Raw genomic sequence first — 23,291 nt, forward strand, 5'->3', positions numbered from 1 at the left:
ACCCCGTAGAGGCAGCTGGGAGAGGACGTGACCCTGTGCCCTCCTTTGAGCCCCTCTTTCTATCCAGACCTGAAGCCAGGGCCATTCCTGGACCTCTCTGTTCCTTGAGCCAGTAAATTCTCCTCTAAAGCCAGCTTGAAGCTGGTTTCCTGTTTCTTGTGACCCAAAGGCTCCTGACAGATACCTGCAGCTGGGATTTGTACCTGGGTCAGCCTGGCACCGTCTTCCTTATGTAGTTAAGCAGGAATCTGAGCAAAAGACAATGGAATTCAGAAAGGACCCATTGGACAGAGACTCAGGTGGGAAAGGCAGGGTCCAGGGACCCAGCACATCAGAGTGCAGTGGGGAGTGAAGACAGAAGTTGAAGGTGATAGAGGGAGCCCTTCAATAGAAAAGAGGTGTTTGGGGATGCCAGGACCAGCCAAAGGGGATGCGGAGGGCAGGCTGGGCTCTTTCCAAGCTGCTAGACTCCCCACCTCCCTTGAATACCTAGCTTCCGTGCTCTCAGCTCTTGCCTGGGGCCCAGTGCTGGGCTGGGTGAAGCTGGGGACATCACATGACTGTGACCCCACCCTGCCTTTTAGGCTCACAGTCTCCTGGGGAGCTGCACTCAGGATCAGAAGTGAGAGGGACCACAGCGAAATGGGGGTGATTGGTGTGGATGTTGTGAAAATAAGCCCAGATGCCAGACGGCCTGGAAGGCTTCTTGGCGTAGGTCCTGGGCCCAGGATGGCTGCCTTCTGGACAGTTCTCCACCCAACCTGCCCTACATAAATAGCTCATTATCATGCCTGAAAATGGTGCTCTCCCTTTGGAGTTCCCTCCTTCGCAGGGCAGACCCTAGGCGTCATCCCTGGCGTCTCCTTCCCACATCCCGCTACATCCACCAGTGCCAGATACCTAGGGTAACGGCTTCACGACAGTGTGTCCTGAGGGGACCCCCTCATGCCACTGTCCCGCCCAAGAGGTGGGTATTACATATACCTGAACGCCAGTCCAAGGCTCAAGTGAGGTCAATCTCAAGCTGCCGCGGACTGCCCTGTTCACCGTCAGTGCTTCGCGTCGCTCAGATCAGGGATCTTGCCCCAACTTGTGCATTCCCCCATGCAGACTCGATCACGGGACCCTGCGCGCTCCTCCAATCTGCCCCCGCAGGACCCCCCCCCCCCCCCCCCCCAGCGGCTGTGAAGCCCAGGGGAAGCTTGGGCCGCACCTCTGGCCAGGCTCAGACCCTCATCACAGTTCTCCGCCACCACTCAGCTTCTCCTGGCCCGGGGGGGCACAAACCAGCGTCACCCAGTGCGCTCCTCGGGGCAGGGGCAGGGGCCGGGTCTTGCTACGGTATTAGTAACTGGTGCGAACTGCTTTACGAAGCAGACAGGTGCACCTATTTTGTTTGGTCTTCACAGTCAACATCCTGCTGTAGGAAATGAAGTCTCTCCATTTCCAGATGAAGAGCTGGGATCGGAACCACGTCCCTTGTCACGCGTAGCCACCCCGGGCCAAACCGGCGGGCACGCGGTACCCGCTGCAAGGAAGCCCCACCCCGCTCTGCGCGCCCACCGCGGGCTCTCGGCGGAAAGCCGGCGGGCACCGCCCACCCGCGCGCGGAGGCAGTGCGCACGCGCGCCGCCCTCCCCAGCCCCGGCCGCGGCCCCCAGGATGCACCGGGCGCGGCGACGCTGCGCCGCCCGTTCAAACCGGCCAATCGGCAGCCCGCGCTGCGCTCGCCGCGCCGCGTTTAAATTCCGGGCGGAGGCGCGGTCGCCAGGCGTCGCCGCCGCTCGGGTGAGGGGCGGGGTGGCTCGGGCTGCGGGGTCCCTTCGCGCGTTCGGTCGGGGCTGCCGGGGTCTCCCCCCTTCCCCCACCGGTCCGGCCCCCGGCCGCGGTGTGCCGGCCCGATCGGGCCCCCGGAGCTCCCGGCCTGGGGGCGCTCGGCCGCTGGAAGGGGGCGGAGGGGTCGGGGGTGGGGGTGGGGGTGGGGGCGTCCTGGGCCTTGACACCGGCTCACCTGCTGGCCCCGCCCTTCCCGCAGTGACTTCCTGACAGCCCTCGCCGTGAAAGGAGGACACGCTTGGCGACCGGCGCGCCTTCAGCCAGCCAGTCTCGAGAGGCAGGGATGGAGGCTCCCAAGAAGGATGGTATGTCCTTGTGGCCGCAGCGCCGCCGTGCAGGGAGCTCAGTGAGGATGCAGGTGGCGTTCATGCTTCTGTGAGAACGTAGTCCTTGGTTTATTCAGTGCTCACCCTGTGCTCTGTGCCCGTGCGGCTCAGATCCCTGTCTTCAGGGGGTTTGCATCCTTCCGGCTTCTTTCATTCCGTTTTCTGCATCCCGCACCGCACCCCGCCCCCCCCCCCCCCCAACACGGCTTTAGATTCCCTTCGTGGTAGCGGGATCCTTTCCGGCTTTACTCGCTCTGTACACCCAGTGCGGAGAACACTGCCTGGCACTTCGCAGGAACTCACACACGTGTGGGAGGGAATTCGATGCGTTCTTTCCGCGTCTGTCGCCGGTTTCTGTTTGCCAAGGTGTGTTCAGAATCTTGGCGGCTTTTCCTCTCGCTCCGTCCCTGTCTGGTTTGAGCATCCCGGCGAGAATCCAGCCTCACAGAATGAGGGAAGGGCCGCACCCTCCTTTTCTCTTAAAGCCTGTCCACACCCCCTAGCCTTTGTTCCTCACGCACCCCTGTGCGGCAGGCAGACGGGGAACCCGGATCACTTCCGCTTTGCTGACACCGTGCTAGAGACTTTGCCCATCTCCTCACTTGTTCATCGTGTCTAGAAAGGGATTTGCCGCTGCACCCCCTTCTCCTCCCTTTCAGATACCAGTCCCTTCCTTGTGCATGTAGAATCCTCATTGCCGCTTCTGAGGACACCCCTCGTGTCACCCTCCCTCCGTGGCCTCACCTTGTGCCTGTCCATTCGCTCCTGCTTGTCATTGACACACAAATACGTTCTGTTCTGTCTCCGTATCCTCCACTCTGGGAGCCCGCCTTCCAGAGCTTTCTCTATTTGTTCTGCTATTTTCCCACGTTCCTCGACCCCTACCAACCCCTCGGTCCTCACCGCTCTGTTCAAGCTGCTTTCATCAGTCACAACATACATGTTGCCAAACCTGTTATCACTTTTCTGTTCTGGTTTAATCAACCTCTCGATGACATCTGACCTCTCCTTCTGGAAACTTCCCTCTCACCTGGCTTCCAAGGCAGCCTTGGTTTTCCTTCCACCTCTCTGGTTGGTTTATCCATCACTTTGCAACCTCCTCTTCCTCCACTGTCTTTTGAAGCTAATCTTACCCAGGACGAGGTCTCTGGGGTCTCTTTGTATCCATACCCCAGGGCTCTCGGACATTCCCGTGGCTTTAAACCCCATCTGCAGGGCGTGTGGCTGGCTCAGTCTGTTAAGTGTCCAGCTCTTGATTTCGGTTCAGGTCCTGATCTCACCGTCTCGTGGGTTCAGGCCCCGTGTTGGGCTCTGTCTGCCCCTCCCCTGCTTGGGCTGTCTCTGTCTCTCTCAAAATAAATAATAAGTAAACTTGGAAAAGCCATCTCCTTTCTGGTGGTGCCGCATTTTGTCTTGAGCGCAGCCGCTCCTCCGAGCTCTGGGCTGTATATCCACCCACCTGTTTGGCATCTTGCCCTGTCCTGCACTTCATACTCAGTGTGCCCCCCATCTCCCCGCTCTTGGGCTGCTCTCTGTCCCCTCATGGAAGGGAACGGCTCCTCCATATGCTTCGCTGTCTAAGTTGTGAAGGGGCCGTGTTCACTCAATCATCATTTACTGCGATTTCCACCTTCCGAATAGATTTTGGATGCGTCTCCCTCTTTCCAACCCCACCCGGAGGCCGCCACCGTGTGCCTCTCGGCCACATTAACTCACTTCCACCACTCGGACATTTTGCACTTTGGCCAATGCGTGATTTCAGGAGACACGGCCTGCTTTTCTCACCCACTCTACACAGCAGCCAGGGTAACCTTTTGAAAACACAAGGTAGATCATAGCTCTTCCGCTTAAAACCTCCAGGAGCTTCCTGTCGCACTTTGGATAAAACAGGCGCTCCTTGCCTGGGCTTGCAAACCCTCCGGGATCTGACCCTGCCCGTTGCCACCTCCTGCAGCCTCCCCCTCAGCCACCCAGCCGCCCCTCCAAAGGCCATCAATGTCTTTGGTCTGTTTGATCTTCCGGAGCTAATCTGTGCAACAGGAAACCAGTATGTGTATATGTTGTCGGCTGACTGCCCTCCTTCTCTTCTTAAAAAATTTTTTTTTAATATTCATTTACTTTTGAGAGAGAGAGAGAAACAGAACACGAATGGAGGAGGGGCAGAGAGAGAGGGAGACACAGAATTTGAAGCAGGCTGCAGGCTCTGAGCTGTCAGCCCAGAGCCCGACGCAGCGCTCGAAGCCATGAGCCACGAGATCATGACCCGAGCCGAGGTCTGACACTCAACCGACTGAGCCACCCAGGCTCCCCCGAGTGTCCTCTTTTTCTAGCAGGTGGGGCCCTGTGCTGCGTCCTGGTTTGGGCACCTCATTTATCTTGATGCTTTTTGTAAGTCAACACAGGGTTCCCGTTCTCTTTTGTGTCTCTGTGGTGGCCATCTTCGGGGGTGGGGGGGGGTAGGTTGGGTGCTATAATTTCTCCCATCTGCTGTGGGTGACGTTAATTAGTTTGTGTCCGGTGTCTTGCTTTTTCAAAGGCTGCTGCGGCGAATTGCGCCGTGACTGCCCGTGACATGTACTGCCACAAGTCCGCTTGCTGGGCCGGGGACACCTGCGCTTTGTAGGTGCTGCCGGGTGACTCAGGAGGGCCGGCCAAGTGACACCTTCCCCAGCAGTCTGGGAATTGGTCTCTCCCCCGCAGCCTTGCCCGCATGGCACCAGACTTTTTGATCTTTGGCAATCTGATAGGTGAGAAGTGGAATCTCGGGGTTATTTTTATTTTATGTCATTTCATCAGTTATTTTCTCTGCTCTTATCCTTTGTCAGTTCTTCTGTTACTGTTTGTTTTCTTAGCAGTCTGTAGGCACTGCTCCTAGATGAGCCCTTTGTGATGTGAGCTGCAAATACTTTTTCCCTGCTTATTGTTTCTTTGACTTTGCTCATGGTGATCTCTGCCATGCAGAGTCTTAAAATTGTTATTTACACATTGTACTCTCAGTCTTTTATTTTATGGCTTCCACTTTGGTGTCATAGTTAGACCCCCTCACTCCAGGTTATAACATAATTTCCCCGTGGGTTCTTCTTATTCCTTTTATATGTATTTTCCTCTAAGGGAAATACCGTTTATCGAATACTCCGTTGTCCCGTTTTATTTCGCGGCTACTTTTATCATATACTGAGTTTTCTTTATATGAATCTTACGTGTTTCCTGCTAGGTTTGTATATCTGCATTTTGTGGGGTTTGCTGCTAACGTAGGTCTTTGTGATGAGGCCTTTTCTTCCATCGTGTCTTCTAACCGTTCTTGGTAGGTGTGAACACCGTAGATTGCTGTGTCATGATTTTGTCCTCAGCCACCTGGTTGCATCCTTTCACTACTCATGACAGTATTCATGCGATTTTTGGTGTCTGTGATCTTAGCACCTGTGCACCATGGTATTTTTGCCTCCAGGTTCTTTCCCTTGTCTGTGTTAGTTAGTGTATCCAGACCTGTGTCAGGAATCGTGACAGCAGACATCATCTCCAAGTGCCCAGCTTTCACGGAGTTTCCTCTTTGGACTTCCATTATCCCTCATGCTGACTTGCGGGTTAATTTACATAGAGATGGTGGTTTCTGGTGCTGTTTATTAGTATTTCCACTTTTTTCTTTTTTCCCCCTTTCTATTTTTTTTTTTCCTTCCTCCTGGGTACATGATAGAATTGTACTTGCCCACCTGCTTGAGGCAGGATTCAGCTCAGGGGACGGGAAAGGCGGCCAGTGAAATGGGAATGTGGTTTGTGTATGTGTTACTTCCGGGCCGTTGAGAACTGGTATGGGATTTGCTCTTTCCCTTTTCTTCCGCAACAACACCAGGCTCCCCAGGCTCCTGGGTTGTGCAGAGAGGAGGGCGGAGAGCAGGGCCCAAGCCCACCCTCAGCAGAATTAGAGGCTGAGTGAGAGACTCGGGGGTGTCATATCGGCGTGGGTTAACCTGTCCTGACTGATCACACATGTATGCTCCTGACTTCAGAAGGGGCGCTTCTGATGGGATCCCATTAAACCCCAGTTTGGCTTTGGGCTCTAGGTGGATGCTTCCTTGTATGGTAACATGTATCTGTCAGGTACCCATTACTTTTTAGGAAGGGCTTTTAAAGTCAACAAAGTTCGTTGCAGTTTTTCAAGTGTCTTGTTAGCATAGATGGCTGTGACCTACGGCTTTCCTTTTAGATCCAGTAATAGAACAATTATGTTACTGGGTTGTGTAAAGTTAAGCCATCCTAAAGTCCTGAAACGAACTTGACTTAGTCACGATCCATTCTTCTTTTATTTAAAAAAAATTTTTTTTAATGTTTTTATTTATTTTTGAGAGAGAGAGAGAGAGAGAGAGTGAGACTGAGCACGAGCAGGGGAGGGGCAGAGAGAGAGGGAGACACGGAATCCAAAGCAGGATCCAGGCTCTGAGCTGTCAGCACAGAGCCCGACGTGGGGCTTGAACTCACGGACCGTGAGATCATGACCTGAGCCGAAGTCGGCCGCTTAACCGACGGAGCCACCCAGGCACCCCTATTCTTCTTCTTTTAATGTGTTGGTGGATTCTGTTACCTAATATTCCTATTTAGGATTTTTATGTTAGGAACCTGGTCTGTAGCTTTCCTTCTGAGCCAACTTTAGAGGTTTTAGGTATGGTCATGCTTGCTTCATAGAAGTGAGTTGAAAGTTCCTTTTTTCTATCCCGTGGAGCAATATAAATAGTTCTGGAATGATCCATTCTTGAAAGACATGACAGAATTTCCTGTGAAATGATCGTGGACTTGGGCTCTTTTGAGGAGAAGAGGCCTTGAATAAGTCTGTGCAGTTATTTCGTGGTCATTGAACTGTTAAGATCTTTTCCTTTTCTTCTGGAGTCCGTTTTAGAAATAAATCAATTTAAGTAATTTAAATACAAAAAATAAACTCCGTTTTCTAGAAAATTATCCATTTCAGCCAGGCTCTCAGGTTTATGTGCATGGAATTGAGCAGACTAGCTTATGAATCTTTTCAGTTCCTCTCTCTCTGCTTATTTCCTTTTATTTCTTTTGTGCCTTTGTGCTTTCTACCCTTTCCTTGATTGGGTAATTAAGAAAAATTGGCGTGACTAACGAGGATCTAATTAGGATATTAGTATATGTTAAATCTTTATGGTTTTAATAAGTGTGCTGCATCATTTACTGGGGTCAAATAAGATGTGATTTGTGAAAGCGCTGTATCAACTTTACGTGGTGGAAATACCCGTTCAGCACATTTCGATAATTATTTGCCAAGTGTCCAGGCCCCTTGCTGGACATGAGGGAGTTTGGGAGAGTGGTGGACATTTGCTGTCTTGGGGAGCTTACAGTCTAGTTGGGGCCCCGGAAGAGTGAAGGGACATCTGCAGCAGGGCTAGTGTGGTGACAGAGGTCAGGTCAAGGTGATGCAGGGGTGGGGGGAGCTGAGGGGGGGAGAAGTTGCTTGGGAGCTGGAGGTTTGGTGGAGGGAGCAGGCTTATTAGACCGGGCCTATGGAGGTACTATGGGGGATACAGAGTGCAGTTTCTTCTGGGGCGAGTTGGGCTCTAGAAGCGAAGGGAGTCAGCAGATACGAATGGAGTGGCGACTGCACATGCGAATGATAGTGAATTTGATTTTGAAAGAGCAGTAGGCGTTCTATGGCTTGTAAGCCAGGAGTTTAATTCTAGGGAACCTGAAGCAGGTGGTTTTTTGAAAATGCTCTAACCTGAAAATGACTTACCTAGTCTAGAAAAAACTAGTTCAATGACTTGGTGAATGCATTTGAGATTATACCTTAAAGATAAGGACTTGGACTTTTGGGGCAGCTCAGCAAACACACAATGGCTGCTGCTATTTTAAAAAGAAAACAAAAAAACCAAGATAACCTTGAGCCCTCTGTGATGAGGTGACTGTTAAAATCATGATAAGGTACACTTTGGGGAGTGAAATGTTGTCATTGTTTGTATAGCTGTACAGACTGGTAATGTTTTCTCTCTACCAACCCCAGCCCTCAAATAACACGGGACTTTCCCCCCACAGACATTCTTCTCCTGGCCGATGAAAAGTTTGACTTCGATCTTTCACTGTCTTCTTCAAGGTAAACGGATGAGTTTTCTTCCCTTGCCTTGGGCTCAACTGCATTCAGTAAGGTCTTTCATTTCACTGCCAGTGTCCTTAATGATCCTTTTATTTTAAAACAGTGCAAATGAAGATGATGAAGTCTTCTTTGGACCCGTGGGGCATAAAGAAAGATGTGTCGCTGCCAGCTTAGAGTTAAATCACCACGTTCCCGAAGAACCGCTTCTGCCAGGCTCGGAAGGTCACTTCACCTGGAGCCCTCTCACTGGGGAGAAGTTTGTGGAAGTGTACACGGAGGCTCACTTGCTGGCCTTACAGATCGAAAGCAAAAGCAAAAACAAGGCAGCCCAAGCGGCCAGGCCCGAAGACCTTTGGAGCCAGAGCGTGGAGAGATTTATCCAGGAATCGAAATTAAAAATAAACCTGTTTGAGAAAGAAATGGAAATGAGGAAGAGCCCCAGGTCACTGAAGAGGGAGACATATTACCTGTCGGAGAGCCCCTTGAGGGCACCGCTGAGCCAGACCCCCTTGGGGGCAGCTCCCGCCCAGGCCGGCCACGCCCAGACGCAGGGACCGCTGCACTCGCCTCGCTCTACCTTGCCGGTGGAACCCGGTGCTGCTCCCCCGCCAAACCAGGCAGGGCCTCAGAAAAAGGTCATCAGCCAGTTGGTACGGCCCCGAGCTTCGTCTGTGAGAGGGAAAAACATTCATGCGGCCGCGGAGCAGGTAGACACGTTGACGCGCCAGGACACGCGTGTGCGGGACTAGGTGCTCCCTTACGTTTTAGCCCTCCCGGTTTATGGCCCTAACGGAAACCGTTGTGGGGAGAAGCTGGGAAACGTAGCCGGGCTGAGGGCTGGGAAGCATAGGAACAGCAAGTCCACGGGGGGCAGGAGCGGCACGGGGAGCTGGGTCTGGGGTGCATGTGGATGCAGGTGCGGCTGCCTTCCTCCTGGGATGACTTAAAAACATCCCTTCCTAGATGCTACAACTTCGGATTTCCTGCTCATTAGGGGTTTCATCTGCATTAACAAGCAGCTTCCAACAGTTCCCCTCCCTGAACCGGATTTTGTTGAGACTGCTCTCCTCCCAGGAATTAAGTGGATGAGCCGTCCTGGGCAGTGGCAGTGGCCGGGCAGGTCTTTGGGGTGCGGTTAGCCCCTGCGGTATGCAGGGTGGAGCGCTAGGGCAGGAGAAAGGGAGGGTCACACCACGGCTGCTTCCAGGCCTCGCTGACCCGGCCTCACTCAGGGGAGGAAGTTATGCTTCGAGGAGAGGCAGCAGGTTGGAGCCCGCCGAGCACCGCTTCTCAGCTCTGCTCCTAACCGGGGCCCCGGGCCTCAGCTCTCTGAGCCGGTTACGGAGATGCCGTGTGGGGTCATGAGCAAGTCTGGGTCCGTGCAAAACGGCTAGCGAGGGCCGGGGAGCGCCTTCCCTCTCCGAGCACATCTCCCGAACCGCGCGACTCCCTGCGCTCAGGACCCAGAACTGATCCGAGCTAAAGGCGCTTGTGCCGCACTGGAGCCTGGACGGAGGAGGCGTGCTGGCCGTCGCTTCCCCTAAGGAGCTGGGCCGTCGTTCCTTTAATCACACAAACTCCTCCTGCCAGAGCCCGTTTGGATGTCAATTTCCAAAGTGAGGTCTCCAGAACAAGAGGGACACGGGTCTTCTATGTAATACGTGGACCCGTGCACGGATTTCTGTGTGTAACACGTGGGCTGGACTCAGGCAATAAAGAAATGCCATATCAGTACATAGTAGAACATGGATGGCCCTTGAAGACCTGCCTAGTGAAAGCAGCCGGACGCCAAAGGTCACCTGCTGTACGATCCTGTTGGCATGAGGGACCACGATGGGCGAATTGTATCGAGGGGGGTAGGTTAGCCAGTGTGCAGGCGGGGAGGTTGAGGGAGTAGGGGGGCGGGGGCACCTGCTAATGGCTAGCAGTTTCCTTCAGGGACAACAAGTATGGTCTAAGATTATACTGACGCTGGCCTTACAGCACTGTGAACGCGCAGAAACCACTGACGACGCACGCTTTCAGATGGCGAACTTACGTCCATGAGGTAGATCTCAAGTTTTAAAATGCTGTGAAGGAGAAAGAAAGTGATTGTTTCGTCGCTCTGACCTTATGAGCTGCTGCCGCTTCTCATTAGCGCTCCTTGTTACAAGGGGTTATTTTTATCCGCAGGGGTCAGTGCCAGGAATGCCCTTGCGTCTAAATATGTCAGAAATGTATTCTTTGTTTGACTCTGCTCTCCAAAGAAAAATGGCTCTCAGTACTCTTCCGAGAAGATTCGTTGCCACTGAGCTGCCTCTGGGAGAGGAAATGACCTCTGAATGAGTGATTCCTTTCCATACAGCATTTAAGAGTTTTTGTCACTAGAGTCACTTTCCTCACTATCATCTTTAAATAAGAATCCTGATTGAGGAATAGCTTTAGGGGATCTCTCTCCTGCAACCATCTTAGTATTATTTTGCTGTTTTTAATGAGGAAGCAAACGCCATCGTCATTTCTGTCCTTGGTAATTTGGCAGAGGAAGCCAGTTGCCGTGTCCGCTTCCACCCCTTCCATCCAGCGGGTGAACTGAGCACGTACAGCGCCGGGAAGATAGACGGTGCTGCCGGTGCTCGAAATTGACGCCTTGGTGCATCTGCGCGTTGTCCAAGGCCAGACTGCTCTCAATTCAAATTGCAATTTTTCAGCCTATGAAAAGGATACCAGCTAGCCCTTCCGGCGTGAGAAACCTAAATGAGAAGGAATCCCGCGGGGCCGTGCCCCCTGACAAATCCAGTGCTGCCCGGGAGGGCGCCAGCTTGCCGGTGGGGGGCAGCCACTTGGTCCAAGGCAAGCGATCGCTCCCTGTCCTGAGCAAGGTGGGTCTGCCGGGGCTGTGGGTGCGTGTGGCCTGTGAGCAAGGAGAATAAAGGGGCGGCTTTGGGTATCATGTGGTGTGTCTTTGAAGTCAAGTTTAGGAAGGTTGAAACTGGGACCCGTGAGAGGCAGCTCGCTGCAATGCAGAGAACACGGCCTGGCGTGCGCGGGGGGGCTCCGTGAACTGAGAAAAGTCCGCCTCTCCGAGCCTGTGTGTGTCTGCGCCGCTCCGGCTGCCCTCAGACGAGATGGGATGTCCGTGCTTGGAAACCGCAGCTCACAGGCCTGGAGACGAGCGCCCACAGCTTTGTGGTTAAACGGTGCTGCGTGTGAGAACCGCTGATGTACTTGCCAGAAGCTGGGCCCCAGCTACAGACTCGGGGGGCAGGGTCAGAGCCCCAACATCTGCATTTCACGAGTCCCCCACGTTTCTCACTCATGCGGGGCTTTGAAGACCGCGCTTGAGAAGTACTGCTTGGCCTTTTCTTTACACTTAAGATGATGATTACTCAATTATTAAAAATTATTTTAGGGGGGCGCCTGGGTGGCTCAGGTCATGATCTCATGGTTCGTGAGTCGGAGCCCTGCTGTCAGCGAGGAGCCCGCTTCAGATCTTCTGTCCCCCTCTCACTCTGCTCCTCCCCTGCTCACTTTCTCTCTCTCTCTCAAAAATGAACATTTAAAAAAATATTATTTTTAAACCCAATTTTTGCATAAAAAAGTAATGGGCAGATAACAAAATCTTCGATGACTCTGTTTTTTAATGTTTTGTTTCAGTTGGGGCCGAAGAGGACCCTGTTAAAACCACGTGGGTGTGCTGGCGGTCTTTCAAGGACGTCGTCTTCCTCAGGGTCTGTTTCTGGTGGGATTTCCAGTGTGTGTGCTTCTCCGGCCACCTGCAGAGGTAAGCCAGCCAGTGTCTCCTGCCCAGACCCGCCCGCGTCTCGAGAGGCAAGGCCTTGAATGCTATCCGACCCGCTGAGACTGTTTTCACAGAACCACGTAGACTCAGCAGAAGGTTCTGGAGGGTTTGCTGCAGTCTGGGGCAGGAGACATTTGTGTCGGGCCCTCTGCCCTCCAGGGTTTCCCCTCTGAGAAGGGGCACGCTCAGGCCAGGGGTTTTAGGTCAGGGTGGTTCCGGCCGTCCCAAAGCTGGTGGGCGCTCCACGTGCCCGCGACACACGAGGACGCTGAGACCAGCCCACTGACATGTAATCACACACAGGTTTTAAAAATAGGACTGTTCCAGATAACGTAGGGCACGTGGCCCTTGTAACTTGCCTGTGCTTCTTTAAACCCCGACCCCAACCCTCCTCTGCACGGTGGTAACCTTCGCAAGCCAAGGGCGCCATCTGGTGGTAAAGGGGAGAAGCCCCCGTGACCTGTTGGGGGAAGCCTTGGATTCCCTTCAGGACTCCACCCTCTTCCACGCGTATTTGCCGGGCAGACCTGTGCGCGTTTTGTCAAACCGCAAAGCATGAGCTCTGGAGTTAGGCCGACGTGATTTGGAGTCCCCGCTGCCGGGTGGCGGCCAAGAGAACTCCAGTTGTTCCCGGAACTGGACACACCGCAGGACAGAGCCTCCCCGGACGCGCTCTTGCGGGCATCAGAAGGAGCGCGTGGCCCGCGTTGGGGGAAAGGAAGTTCTGTCACGTCGGAGGTTGTGAGGCCTGAGTGGCCGCGGCGGTGCGGGGCGTCAGCACTGTTTTCACTCGGGGGCCCTGCGTTCCTACCCGCTAAAGGTTGAGACGGACATGGAACGGGCCTGAGTGTGGGTCTTTCTGCGTGGTACACACTGGGGAGGCTGGGACAGACAGGACTCTGGTGGTGGTGGGGGGGGGAGCGCCGTAAAGCCGTTACGCACTGAACGAGAGAGCTATGGCGTCAGCCGTTCTCTTCGAGGCCGCCTTTGGGATCTCGCCAGCCTGCCTTCTGCACGGGGCATATTGGCACCTGAGGACCTCGTTCGCCGTCTTTCTGATTTAAATGGCGCTCGTGATGGCCATGACCCAGCCTCCTTGGGACTCGAAGGAGCCCACCAGTGATGAATGCGCCTCCTCTCGCCCTTCCCTCCCTTCCTCCCTGCCCAGAGGCGCGGCTGGACCGCTGGCTCGTGTCTGCTCAGCCAGCGTAGATGTCTGCTGTTGACACAGTCGGTGGAGGGGGAGAGTTCGAATTTACGTACGCTTTCGTGCATCCTGGTAATTGCGTCCAGAGTTAGTACCTTACGACGCACTCGGCTGAGCCATGAGCGACCCAGCTTGTCTTGTTTGAGGATGTTACCTGACGGGTGGACGGAATATTGCTCACAGGTCCTGTGTTTCTCTTACATGGAGATCGTGACGATAGAAATACATTTCCTTCACTTGAAAACATTTTCAGGTAGATACGGTGAAGACAGCGTACCTTGTATGTGTTTGTCAAGTAACTTCATAATTTAAAAGTGACCCAAGCCTCAGCCATAACCAGACGTCGTGTCTCCTCTTCCAGCTAAATCCAGTGAACCTGCAAGTTTTCCTGCGAACAGTTCCCCGCCTGTGTCACGCAGCAGCCAGTCAGGCAGAGTGGGACCTGCTGTGTCCCGGCAGTCCCTGCAGGGAGGCCCTGGGGGTGCGTCCTGCAGAAGGAGTAAACGGACCTCGGCTGCGGAGGTGACAAGGGAGCCAGCCAAGGCGCTCACCCCCGCGGCTGTCGCCCAAGCCCCGACTCCGGAACAGGGAGGCCCGGGGCTGAGCTCTCATTCCAGCTGGTCGCCGCCATCTCCGTTGAATACGGCCGGGAGTGCGAGAGGGCGTGATTCCCGGCTACCCTGCAGGACAAAGGCGATGCCCACCCCAACAAGTCACTTTAAGGTCCCCAAGTTTTCTACTGGTGAGGAATGGAGCATTTTCTGTATGTTTTTCTTAGTTTTGTTTTGGTTTTTTTTTTTTTTAACGTTTATCCATTTTTTTGAGAGAGAGAATGCACACAAGCAGGGGAGGGGCAGAGAGAGAGGGAGACATGGGGTCCGAAGCAGGTTCCTGGCCTTGAGCGGTCAGCACAGAGCCCCGTGCGGGGCTCGAACCCATGAACTGTGAGATCATGACCTGCACCGAAGTCAGACGATTGACTGACTGAGCCACCCAGCCGCCCCTATTAAAGCACCTTGAATATGTTGTCCTAGCATCTTCCAGCTTGCATCATTTTGGACGAGCACTCAGTGGAGTCCCCGTCCCGCATTCTTCCCTCTGTCACATCACTGCTCCCAGGCTGCTCTTAGGAGCTCCTGTCTATTGTTAAGTTCAGCATTTTGATTATTATGAATTTTGAAGTGGCTTTTTTGGAGTTTATCCTTCTTGGGGGTTCCTGAACTTCTTTGATCTGTGGGTTGATATTTCTCATTCATTCTGGAAAAAAAACTTGGCTCTTATTTCTTCAGATTCTGTTTGCTTGCTGCCCCTAGTTACAGGGACCCTAATTACACGTGTCTAGACCTCTCAATGTGGCTTGTAGGTCATGGAGGCCCGGGGTTTCCCCCTTTTCTTGTGTTTCAGTTTTGACATCTGTAACGTCCTGTCTTCACGCTTACCTGTCTTTCTCTGCGGCGCGTCTAATCCGTGGCTATGCCCATTCAGTTCATTTTTCTTTTTTGACATTGTAGTTTCCCCATCTTTGTCCTTATGGTGTTTATTTAAATTCTTGAACATATTTATGACAGTTGATTTACGCTGTTTCTTCTAATGCCACCTTCCCGGTCATTTGGGGGGTCTGTTTCTAGTGACTGACTTTTTTCCTGATTATGACCACATTTTCCTGCCTCTTCATGTGTAATCGTTGTTTACAGTATAGGTTTAAAATCTTGGAAGATCTGCATTTTGTTGCCTTGCTTTAAGGAGTAGAACCTTGCTTTGGCAGGCATTTCAATCGCAGGTCGGCTTGAGCCTTTTGAGGATTGTTTTAAAGCTTCGATGGGGCAGGTCTCGAGTGGCCTATACCCTCGGGAACAGGTGGCCTTGCTGCTGACTTGTGCTTGCCCGGTCCCTGCCGGACGTGCTGCGTGTTCCCGAGGTCCCTGCTGTGGCGGGTGGGACGTGGGCAGTTTCCAGCCCTGTGCGAACGGTGGCCGTTGTTCCCAGTGGCTGTCCTCACCTTGGCCTTTTGGAGTCTCCCTCTGCACGCGTGTGTTTCCTCCGTGGCCAAGGACCCGGGCTGCCTCCCTGTCTGGCTGTGAGTGGCACCGGCGTGGTATCTGGCAGGTGGCAGGTGCTCGGTCGAGGCAGATGAATCTAAGAATCCGCGTAACGTGGGAGGTCGTGCAGAGCTGCCTTAAGGGAGAGGGTCCCTGTAGCTTCGCTCAAGTAGAGGTGCTTGTGTCTTGAAGTCTCCAGCACTGCCGGCCGGTACAGGTGGCCTTTAATGCCCCGAAGCCTTTTGAGGACCCAGGCCGCCTCTGTCTTTTGCCGTGTCCGGTGTCTCTTCCTCACCCTCTAATGCGGCTGCTGCAGCCCCACCTTCCGCCCCGTCAGCTGCGAGGGTGGGACGGGCGAAGGGGACCACACCCCTACCTTGCGAGATCGCTTATGGAAGTTGTGTGTGCCCCTCTCTGTCCCCTCGCTCAGGCCTCAGTCATGTGACCGTGCTTCCCTGCCAGGGGTGCTAAGACGTGCTGTCTTCTCGCCCCGCTCAGGTTCCTTCCTGAGAAGAAGAGGGCGGATATTGATCAAACACTAGCAACCTCAGCCAAGTTAGTGAACGAGGGGAAGGGTCATGAGAGGTGGGGACTGAGGCAGCCGGGGGCCAGTGCAGGTGCTAAGGAAGAGGGTTTTAGGCGGGGAGTCCTGGCCTCCAGCAGATCCCTCCCCTGAGAGATGAACAGGCCTTCGTGGGCAAGAATGGAAGCTGGGAGGGCTCCGTGGCAGCCCGGCTGTGAGGTGGACAGGAGACCATGGGGGAGAGGAGCTCGTGGCGGCGTGGGAGGGGACTCGGGAGTGACCCGGAGGCCTCCGCGGGGTGCCCGGGTGCTGCCTCCCACGCCCAGAGGCCCAGGGGAGGGCTGGAGGAACGGCAGCCCCGGGGTAGAGCCCACTGGCCCGGTTTGCACCTGTTGAGCGCGAGGTGCCACAGTTCGGGGCCGTGCTGAGGGCTGTGCCGAGCAGGTGGTTGAAGGTGTGGGTTCGGGCCCCGCGGGAGCGGTCACCCCTGGAGATAAGATTGAGGTTTCCGTGGCAGGGAGCTCAGCGTGTTGGCTGAAAGCGGTTCTTCGGAGTGTCCACGTCACGGGGCGCACCGAGTGTGCTTGGCGGCGTCGGCTGCCTTTCCTCCCGGGTGCCCGAGGCCACGGCGTGCCTCTGGCTGCCTTTCCTCCAACCACACGGTCGTCTGCCGGTCTCGCCGACTTGGACCGGTCCCGGCGCCCGTCGGCTGCTACCCTCTGCTGCCCGTGCCCCTAATGACGCCTCACGCGCCTCTGAAATCGGTTTCTCTTTTCTTCACGGTGTCAGGGACAGGGCTGCCCATGAACACCGTTCATCATTCACCCTGGGCCAAACTGTTCTCATAAACTCAGTGCCGGAGAGGCCACGGGGAGCCCCACGCCGTTAGAACACGCGGCCCTGCGACCGTGGCAGCGGGCTCCCTCCGTGGCCGCGAGCACCCTTGTGGTCGCGACACCAGCTGTCCTGGTAGAGCAGACGCGGGGACAGTAGGGACAGGGCCCTGCGGTGGGTTTGTCACTTGATCCACGTTTGACTGACGGGACACACTTCCTCTCTTGCTCAGGTGAGCCTGCAGACAGTGCAGTGCCAAAGTCCTGTCGGGCACAGAGGCCATATTCCTGCACATCAGTGGGAAGGTGAGGAGTCGTCAGCTTCCTTTGATTTTATTTTTTTTTAATGTTTATTTTTGAGAGAGGGAGAGAGAGAGAGACAGAGTGCAAGCAGGGGAGGGGCAGAGAGAGAGGGAGACACAGAATCCGAAGCGGGCTCCGGGCTCTGAGCTGTCAGCACAGAGCCCAACCTGGGGCTCGAACCCGCGAACCGTGAGACCATGACCTGAGCCGAAGTCGGACGCTCAACCGACTGAGCCCCCCAGGCGACCCTCGACCTATTTAAAATAGTGGTTGACTCCACACAGACCGTCTTTATCAGTAACCGCAGAACAAATCAGCAGGAGGGTTCACCGGCAGTTACAGCCACACGTATCGCCAGATTGGAAAGCGGGACGTGTGAGAAATGAGCCGCGGGTGCCCGCATTCAGTCCTGTGCGCTCACGTGGGGTTCAGGTGACCCGAGCGCTGGGATGAACGAACGCGCAGTGACGGCTCCCCGTGTGCGTGTGAGCCCAGGCAGTCCCCGCTGTGGCTCTGGATTTCCTCGTGGAAATACCTACGCTGTCAGAGGTGATGTCTAGATGTTTTGCGGACCTCCCACGAGGTGCGTTCACATGCTCCGCCCGGAGACAGCAGGGTTTCCCAGGGTGCTGGCGGCGGCCCTGCCTCCCCAGAGCAGACCTCCGGCGGGCTTCTTGGCCGGCCTGAGTCTCGTCTGTTGAAGTCACAGGACTTTTTACTGCATTAGCATATTGGATGAATAGAATCTTCTTTTTGCTCATGCCCGCTGAAGACTCTCATTTTGTCTTTCCAGGGTAGTTGTCCACAGCACTCCTGCTGGACGCTCATCCGGGCCGGCCCCACCAGGACGCTTAAGCGGTATGACGACCCCTGTGAGTACGAGGCGTGGGTCAGCCTTGCCCACGCCCGCCAGCCGTCGGCTCTCCAGCCTTCCACGGGTGACCCCTAAAACTGTGCCCAGAGCTCTGGCTTCTCCCCTGTGTGTGTCTGCTCCGCGGCTTTCCTCTGAACTCCGGAAAAAACGTGCGGCGAGGTAAGAGGCAAAGGCGACGGCCGCAGAAGCCTGTCGGCGGCTCCCTGAAGTGCGGGAGGGCACCTGCTCGCCGCGCCATCCTCGTTCCCACCCAGCGTACCGTCCCGACTGGGCCGAGGGGCTGGGCGAGCAGGGACGGCACCTGCCAACCACCCCGTCGCCGTGGGCCGTGGCCTCTCCCTGGGGGGAGCCCTTTGGGCAGAAGACTCAGGAAGGTGCCCCCGCACCCGGGGCCCGGGGCCCGGTGTGCTCTTTGCAACCGGGCCCCCGGGACAGTCCCGTAGTCTTGGCCGGGGGCGACCACACTCGGGCTTCCTGAGAAACGGACTCCGCGTCCGCTACCGCGTCCGTTCCACCTGCTTCTCCCGCCTCCCCTGCCCCCGTCGCTTTGCTCCGGCCCCGCCGCCCCCTCCCTCGGCGCGTGGCGGACGGTCCCGTCCTGGCCGTCCTTTCCGTCTGGGATGCTCTGCCCCTCCACGCTTCAAGTCCACACTCAGGGGCCAACCTCGGGGACCTTTCTGGAAAGTCCCGCCTCCCTACCCGGTCACTCTATTCTGTTTTCCTGCTTCATTTTCATCGGAGCCGAACGTGGAGCAAGCGTGTCTCCGTCCACTTCGCGGGCGGAAGGGAAGGGCGTAAAACAGGCCCGTGTGGGTAGCAGGCCGAAGGACCCCCGAGACCATTCGGGCCTTTTATTTGTCCTCACGAGGAAGCCGAAGGTCAGAAAGGGACTCGCTCATGGTCCAAAGCCGGCACGCCCCGCCCCGCCCCGCCCCGTGTGACACATCTCCTCCCGGAACAGAATCCTGGCCCGACAAGCCGGCACTTACAGTCCCTCGCAGGGCCTGCCCTTTCTCTCCCCGCAGAGCCGCGCCAACCGGGGCGAGCAGGAGCGAGGCCGCCTCCAGGCGCCAGGACTCGTCGTCTGACGGGTCCTGTTCCCCCCCGTCGGCTGTGCCACGGGCACTTAACTTTTCTCCTGAAAAGAGCGACTTGGCTGTTCCAAAAAGCGTCACTGCAGAAGGAGTGCTAGCTGCGGCCCAGCCACCCGAAGACACACGCCCTCGTGAGGTACCGTGTTCTCCGGGACCCTGGACCCTGCCCCCAAGCCGTGTGGTCACTCTGCCGAGTTGCCTCTCTGGGACTTCATCTGTTGTCCCCGGGCCCCCAGGGCCAGAGAGTGGGAGTCAGGACCTCCAGCCTCTCCCCTCCTCCTGCGTTCGCCCAGAGGACGGGCGGTAGGAAGCAGAGTGACAGTGGGAGAGGCCGGCGGGAGCCCTAGTGTGGGCCGTCGGCCAGAGGGCGGCAGACGGAGGTGGGGGCCGTGTGGGGGTGGCCAAGGAAGAGAGAACTCCACCCATCAGTACGTGCACACCACAGCCAGCTCTCCCCGCTAAAGGCCGTCCTTCCTTGGGCTTCCTGTTTTCTCGACGTGGTTGACAAAAAGGTGCCAGAATTGCCTTTAGATCTCGTGTTCTCGTCTAGGCGATTCTTGTGGATCTTAGACTGGAGCAACTTGCCATCACTCCGAAAGCCGAGGGCCCGGCCCTCGTCAGCCCCCCTCTTGTGGACCTGTGCAGTACTCCAGGAGCAAGCGTGGCTCCGGGCTCTGAAGGCAGACCTCTGATTGACCTGCTGATCAACACTCCGGACATGAACAGAACCACCACGTCCAAGCCTCTCCACGAGGTGGCACAGGTGAGAAGTAGCAGGTGGTTCCATGTGGGCTTTGGCCTCGGGTGGTGTCAGTTCTGGGTTTGTTCCTCCTCCCAGGGCACATCGCGGTGACCCTCGAGAGCAGCCCCTGAGGTCTCTAAAGTGACACGTGTCGGGGCACCCTCCAGCGGTGGCATGAGCTTAGAATTCACCAAGTCCTGCTGTGGGATCCTGCCCGGGGGCCCAGGAGCTCTCTGAGGGCAGGGGTCCCATCACTGTCGCTCCAGGGTCCCCCAGGGCCCGATTTGTGAGGAGGGAGCACATGTGTGTCAAGAACTCAGAGTTCTTCCGGCTTCTTAGACGTGCCAGCTGCACTTTCAGTGTGTCTGAGCCACGGCGGAGGGGGCTCGCGGGCCGGGAGGGGCCACGCGGCCGCGTCGTTCACCCCGTCGCTTCTGTCTTGCAGCTGATAGACCTGACTTCTCCTCTGATCCAGCTGAGTCCCGAGGCTGACAAGGAAAATGTCGATTCGCCACTTCTCAAGTTCTGAGGAGAATAAAACCCTTTGCATCTTACATTTTGTTAATAGAACTGTCAGTCCTAAGGTGGTTTTCAACCCTTAAAAATAAATCTTAGGAGCAATTGTTTCGTGGTTGTTGTTTACAACAACCCCAAGTAAAGGTCCCGGGCCTAGAGGGGATGTTGTGCAGTCGGCCCCGAGCTTACCGCTGCCCCACACGCTGGGCTGGAGGTGAAGAATTTTGTTTTGTGTCTTTTGCGTGTAAAAATGGCAAGTGACTATTTTTAAAATTAAGTTTGCATGGAAAGGTAAATATTCTAGGTTTAAATTAAATTGGAAAATAAATGAAAATGTATTAAAGCATAGTTCGATTTTAAGGTTATCTTGATTTTTAAGCAGGTGTAACTATTTTAATCATTAATCAGTATGCAAGATTGATGTTAGTCAAACCGTTTCCACGAGTGATTTTATTTAGAAGCTCACTTATTTATTTTGAGAAAGAGTAAGCACGAGCATAGGAGGGGCAGAGAGAGAATCCCAGGCAGATTCCGAGCTGCCAGCTGCGGGACCTGATGTGGGGCTCCAACCCACGAACCGTGAGGTCATGAGCCGAGCCGAAACCAAGAGTCGGACGCTCAACCGACTGAGCCACCTGGACACCCTTCCCCAAGTGATTTTCAAAATTGAGTATGAAGAAATACTGGTTTAGATGCAGACCCCAGGCCCCACCGCCCCGGTCGGGGGCAGGATCAGCAGACTGCACCTGCATGCAGACACCCTGGGCACGGGCCGTTCTAGGGAGGTGGCGGCCAGGACGGAGGGGGAGGTGAGAGGTAAGGAGCCACCTGTCTGAGGAGTGGACCCCTCGGCTGTGCTAAAGCTGGAGCCCTTGGCCGGAGGGCAGGAGGAAACGGAGCTAAGGGCCACTGGGCGGCGTAGTCCCTGCCTGAAGCCGTTCTAGTATTTTCTGACAGCCAGCTAGCCTGCGAGCCACTGGTGTGTATAGAGACCTCACTTCTTGAGGAAATTTCTCAGTCTCGGTTCGGTGGCCTCACGGCACACAGCACTACGTGCACCTGCTTTTTGGGCTCCCACCTGGTGTTTCCTGCACGAGACCGGGGCTGAGCGGGGAGAGCCGGGGAGCGGGGGGCTGCACTTTCTTTCTCCGGTTAACACTGGGAACGGGAAGGTGACTCCCGTGGTGTCTGCAGAGGGGAAGCAGACGTCCCGAAGAGGATGGCTGCACCTGTGGGTAGAAGCTTTACGTTCAACGGCGAGGCTGCTCGGACTGTGAACGCCTCGCGCAGTCGTCTGAATAGACTACGGTTAGACTCAGAGCAACTCACCTTGTTGTCTGAATCCCCCCCCCCCCCCGCCCCCCTGGCTGGCGGGAGCAGGGAACCTGTGGGAAGCCCAGTGGCCCACTCCTCCTCCGTGGCCCCGCGATTCACAGGGGAAAACCCCAAACCTGGAACTGAATCAATTCATTCCCATGTTGTTTTCTTAAAAGTTTTATTTATTTAAGTAATCTCTACACGAACCCAAGGTCAAGAGTCGCACGCTCCACGGACTGAGCTAGCCCAGCGCCCCACGTGTTCATGGAGACGAGGCAGGCCGCATGGTCCCGGGGATGCGGTGGGGGGCAAAGCTCAGGCTTCCCTGCCTAATGGTGGGAGGGAGGCGCATTGAACTCTTAGCTAATACACGGTTACCTAGTGGGGCTCTGGCCATCCCATCCAAACCCAGGGCATGAGCTGGGCCCTCCGTCCTGGGCCCGCTCCCTGGCTCCCCTCATCCAGGGCCCCTCCCCCCAGGCTGCCTCAGGAGCGGCCAGGCTCTTACTAGGGCCCAGGGGTGCCATCCAATCTGCAGGTGTCCTCAGGCAAGACAGAAGTAATAGGACTCTAATTCTCAAATGGGTGGGAGACGGCCCCCCAAAGGCACGTGTAGGATACGCAGCACCTCCTGGCAGAACGTCCCCCAGGCTCTCTTTTTCCTCCTAAGTGCACCACCCGAAGGGCTCAGTGTGGGAAAGGACACACTGGCCCTGGAGACAGGACCTTGGCTGCCACTAGAGGGCCACCCTCCTGGGTTTAAGAGGCCCAACTTCACCCGGTTTTTATATTTCATTAATTTTCTGGTGCAAGCCTCTGAAATCTAATCTTACATCGCTCTTAGCACATGGCACTTGAGAATTCATTGTCTTTCCTATCACTGCGCCATCCAAAGTAGCTGAAATACCTTGCCTTTAACTGAAAAGCAGCAGAAAATGTAGCAAAGGTATCATGTTTCAGCCACTTTGGGGGGGGGGGGTAGCAGACCCGAAAAAAATCCCTCTGCTTGGGCAGGAAAACTGGGCTTCTGCCCTTGTACCAAACTGCCACATCCAGGAGGGGCGTGGTCCTCTAGACTGAGCCAAAATACCCACCCCGTGGTTCAGCCACTGCCACAGACCCCACTAAAGGTTCACCCCAAAATTTGCCCGAAGGCCAGGTGGCCAAATACTGTGTTTACTCATCTCTTCTGGGAAGTCCAAGATGAAACAGATACTCTCATTGGATGTGTTATTGGATGACACCCTCTTCAGAAAAAGCAGTCATTCTTGTTTCCCCGAGGGGCCCTGTGACCTTCCTGCCTGTCGGGCTGCTCGCCCTGTGCCTGCTCGTGGCACCGGCGGCCACGACTCTCCAGCTGGCAGTTCCTGCCTCTCTTCTCGGAAATGGAGACTGGGGGCCTTCCTCGTTTCTCTCTAGACCCTCGAGGTAGTTCTGTCCTCAGGAAAATGCCTTGCCTTAATAATCATCCCAGTTTAAACACTTGCGCCCACTGTCAGCCTGTCAAGAAACTATTAAAAACTAGCCCAGTTCTAACCTGAAGCTTTGGGGGGTGTGTGTGTGTTACTGGCCCGATTTCCATTTATTTGCATTTGCTGCCGCATTTCCTCCCTGGCATTTTCAAACCATGGTTCAAATTCTACATGAAACTAATTTAGTGGAGTGGACTACTTTAGACTTCACCACTATGTTGGTGGACTGCAGTATTTTAAAATGAAAAAGAACCAAACGGAACATTATATGTACGTGGCGTATTGCAAAAGTAAAAACCGGTTAGAGAAGCATTCTTTATGGCTCTATGTG

The 23,291-nt window shown here is 55.3% G+C and overlaps 1 protein-coding gene across 2 annotated transcripts; it reads left to right on the forward strand.

The window, feature by feature from the left end:
• Window positions 1-1,649: 1,649 nt before the first annotated feature.
• GTSE1 (G2 and S-phase expressed 1) lies at window positions 1,650-20,519 on the forward strand. 2 transcript variants are annotated; one of them, XM_049626529.1, is made up of 12 exons: window positions 1,650-1,788; window positions 2,036-2,141; window positions 8,205-8,262; window positions 8,366-8,969; window positions 10,950-11,120; window positions 11,896-12,022; window positions 13,609-13,989; window positions 16,876-16,948; window positions 17,739-17,978; window positions 18,845-19,049; window positions 19,464-19,676; window positions 20,101-20,519. In XM_049626529.1, exons 2-12 carry the CDS (start codon window positions 2,120-2,122, stop codon window positions 20,182-20,184), a joined length of 2,178 nt encoding a protein of 725 aa, XP_049482486.1. In that variant the 5' UTR covers window positions 1,650-1,788; window positions 2,036-2,119; the 3' UTR covers window positions 20,185-20,519. The 2 variants fall into 2 exon arrangements, with proteins under 2 accessions (XP_049482486.1, XP_049482487.1); XM_049626530.1 differs by lacking the exon at window positions 13,609-13,989 and having other exon boundaries at window positions 1,656-1,788.
• The last annotated feature ends 2,772 nt before the right edge of the window (window positions 20,520-23,291 follow it).

Source organism: Panthera uncia, chromosome B4, assembly GCF_023721935.1.
Source record: "Panthera uncia isolate 11264 chromosome B4, Puncia_PCG_1.0, whole genome shotgun sequence".
NCBI classification, from domain to species: domain Eukaryota; kingdom Metazoa; phylum Chordata; class Mammalia; order Carnivora; family Felidae; genus Panthera; species Panthera uncia.